Genomic DNA, 3,761 nt, shown 5'->3' with positions numbered 1-3,761 from the left:
AGATATTTTGCAGCCCTAAAACTAATGTCCCTTGTCCACAGTGAGGACTAGGATGGTAAGCAGCCAGCCGAAGTACGAGCTGATCCAGGAGGTGGGGCGTGGCAGTTACGGCGTGGTCTATGAGGCCGTGGTGAAGCGCACAGGGGCCCGCGTGGCCGTCAAGAAGATCCGCTGCCACTCTCCAGAGAATGTGGAGCTGGCCCTGCGGGAGTTCTGGGCCCTCAGCAGCATCCAAAGCCAGCACCCAAACGTCATCCACCTGGAGGAGTGTATCCTGCAGCGGGACCAGCTGGCCCAGAGGATGAACCACGGCTCCAGCTCCCCGCTCTACCTGGAGGTGAGGGGCCAGGATTCACTGGAACGGGGGGGAATAGAACGCTGTAGTTTAACAATGAGTAGACATTGGTTGCGTTCATGTCAAATAGTAAAAACCCAATGATGTTGCTGCTACCCAGCATTCAGGCTGGAAGTTGATGTTGATTACTCCACTGAAGCCAGACGTGATGAAAGCTTGATGTGTACTTCTCTTTAGTGGTACAGATACAGAACAGATAACGGTTTGCTAAGTTACTGCGCTCATGAGGTGTATGTACTCAACATTTCCTGCAGCTGCTTCAGAGTAAGAGACTTCCAGGGAAGTTAGGATTTTAACTGTGAATTGTTGTCTGAGCTGCAGCTAAGTCTACAAGAAATTTCCAAATTTGAGTTTCAGCTTGTTAGTAGTCTTGCGTTGGCCAACCTACCCCCCCAGCACCAAGCTAGCGGGCTGTGCTTGAGGAAAACATAGATGCAAGAATGAAAGACTGGACAAAGATTGAAATAAAGCTTTTCTTTACGTTCCCATCTTTGTTTGTTGAACAGATGTATGGTAACGTATTGGCTTTTTACCCAAGTTACTACACGTGTGCTAATGATCGAGTGGGAGGAACTTAGCCTGACACTAAGAGCAGTAAGGATGCAGCGGGGTAGGCCTGCACGATTCACGGGAAAATATGAAACTTTTTTTTTTTTTAAAGATTATAACTGATATCATGATTCACTGTCATGATTTGTTTCCCAAGAAGTGTAGTTTATTGCACACATGAACCATGACAAAAGAAAACCAATTGGCAGTACCAGACAAGGATTTTTGCACCTGGAGCACGCTGGTCATCACCACAGGTCTGTGAACCCGAGGCTCCACTGAGGAGAAGGGAGAGCGTTGCCACCTGTTTTCTACAGAGACGGGCTGTTTAAACTCCCAGAAAGAAGCGCTAGCTTTTATGATGCAGGTGGCTCGTAAAACTAAAAGAATCAAAGTCGTCATGAAAAAAATGTATCTATTAAAAAATTCAGTCATGAACAAGGTGAATTGACATCACGATTTTCTAAGTGTTAATCGTGCAGGCCTAAGCGGGGTCATGATAAATTACACCAGAACATTACAAAGTACTGACAAAAACACTAGTAACATTAGGGCTTATCAATACTAGGGTCTTTTATAATTTAGTTTAATAACAGGCTTCGGTACCCATTCCCTGCAGCATAATAAAAAATCTTCACCCCCCCCCCATTGCAAGTGACAGTGGAGTGCAGGGATGCTGCAGATTTTTTGTGTAGGTTTAGTGAATGGCTGGCATTATCTTTGACTGTCTGCTAAGTGGATTTGGTTACCTTTTTTCCATGGAAAAGTTAGAAATCCAATATTTAGAGTAAACTCCCTGTTTACTTCAGAGGTCTACAAGGCCAGAACTTGACTGACCAATGAATACGTTGAAATGCATGTTACTTTCTATATCAGGCGAGTTTCAAGCAAATCGACTGTGAAATGTTTTGGAACTGCTGGAAATCAGCTGATGGTTTTCCATTGGTCCTAGGTGCCTACTGATGTCTTCATGAATTTGATTATAGTAAATACTAGGGACAGGGATCAACAACGGGGACGACCGTAAGTCAGACTCTGGTGGGTGAAAGTGAAGCAGAGGGACAGACTCAAAGCTGTAGTTGAGCCAAATTAGATGGATTTTAATTTATTAACTTTATCGGTCATCAGGCAAATAAAACGCAGATACAGATCATCTGCAAACTGCCAAAAACGTCCCGATAATCGTCCTATCCCTGGTATATACTGTATCTCTATTGAAATTAGGACCGTGGGAGTTTCACACTGGACAGATCTCTATTTGGATATTCAGTTTTAGCATTGGAGGTGAAAGGAATTGTGTAAAGTTGTGAAACGTACACACATTTTAATTGAATGGTGCTTAACAAACGCCCATTGAGAAATGCTGAATAATTATTGCCAGTGTACTGTAATATTGCCTTATACAGGCTCTTTTTTGTTTACACTGAAATAATCATATCTAAGGTGTTTAAAACATGGAACGGGAGTATCTAGGCTAACTACATCTCTAACAGCTAGTGTGGGAAACATTGAGTGTTTTCGGGTGGAGACGTAAACAAAGTGAGGGAAAGAGCTAACAGGACCCGCTTTTACAACCATGAGTGGTGTTGCTTTTTCATTTATTAACATGTCACGGCATGCTTGGGGCTAAGATTGTGTTGAAACTGTAAAGGGCCTGCACTGTCGCCTAGCGACAGTATATGAGTTGGTCTCCTGACAGTACCTCAACCAGCTCATTTCTCGCAGCCAGTCTTCCGGAAAATGGTTTTCAAGCTTTTTCGCTACCCAAACCTCTGACTCCTCATCCGACTGTGACTCTGTAGACTCTGGCACGAGCACGCTAGCCGCAGGTCGGAAGAACGAGTCAGTGTTGTCAATATTATAATATAGGGCTATATAAAAGAGACTTCAGATACAGTATTAGGGGACCACTAAGGTCTATATAAAAGAGACTTTAGATACAGTGTTAGGGGACCCTAAGGTCTATATAAAAGAGACTTCAGATACAGTATTAGGGGCCACTAGGTCTATATAAAGAGACTTCAGATACAGTATTAGGGACCACTAAGGTCATATAAAAGAGACTTCAGATACGTATTAGGGGACCACTGGTCTATATAAAAGAGACTCGATACAGTATTAGGGGACCACTAAGGTCTATATAAAAGAGACTTCAGATACAGTATTAGGGACCACTAAGGTCTATATAAAAGAGACTTCAGATACAGTATTAGGGGACCACTAAGGTGTGTGGTGTGTATGTGGGGGGGGGGGGGGGGTCTCTGGCCGTTGTCTCTGGCCTCTGTGCCCCCACTGTCACATGGACTATTATCAGGTTGAGGGAGGGGGGCGGGTCCTAGTCAACCTGTCTGCACCCTGTCATGTCGCAGTGCCTCCCTGCTGTCTGACGGCCTGAGCTCAGGCCCTCTGTCGCGGCCTGATTAGTCTCTCAGAGGCACGCGGGGCCATTCAGACCCTTCATTCTGTTTTTCTGCAGCGCTAGCATTGGACACTTTCCCAGAAAACCTTTTATTCCAGCTCTTGTTTTATTGCTCTGTAATGTTCCAGTACGTGCTTACAGAAGAAAAAGTGATAATAGGGCAGAATTATCTGACCGCCACGACTGTGGGATAATTTGCATCTATTCTTTTTGGGTAGTGGATTCTTGGGCTAGTGGCAGGTCAGACCATTTGCAGCAGTTTGTTTACAGCACGGCTTCCACTAGCAAGCAGTGGTCCACTACACGCATTCAGAGCCCTGGCGTTGGCCATATTTTAGTCTTCAGCTAACCCTTCATCTGCTTCAACACACTAACTTTCCATCACTGGCTTCATACAGGGTACCCATGGTCTTAACAATGTCTTAAATATATAAAAAA

The 3,761-nt window shown here is 44.5% G+C and overlaps 1 protein-coding gene across 1 annotated transcript in view; it reads left to right on the top strand.

The window, feature by feature from the left end:
* Positions 1-3,761, top strand: part of pdik1l (PDLIM1 interacting kinase 1 like) — a 9,196-nt gene that overhangs the window by 3,089 nt on the left and 2,346 nt on the right. The window contains exon 2 of the mRNA XM_032511211.1: positions 42-337. Coding sequence (XP_032367102.1) covers positions 53-337 — 285 coding nt within the window. The 5' untranslated portion in view covers positions 42-52. The remainder of the gene's footprint in view (positions 1-41; positions 338-3,761) is intronic.

This window comes from Etheostoma spectabile, unplaced genomic scaffold (genome assembly GCF_008692095.1).
Source record: "Etheostoma spectabile isolate EspeVRDwgs_2016 unplaced genomic scaffold, UIUC_Espe_1.0 scaffold340, whole genome shotgun sequence".
Classification (NCBI taxonomy): domain Eukaryota; kingdom Metazoa; phylum Chordata; class Actinopteri; order Perciformes; family Percidae; genus Etheostoma; species Etheostoma spectabile.
This window is presented reverse-complemented; position numbering and strand designations above follow the sequence as displayed.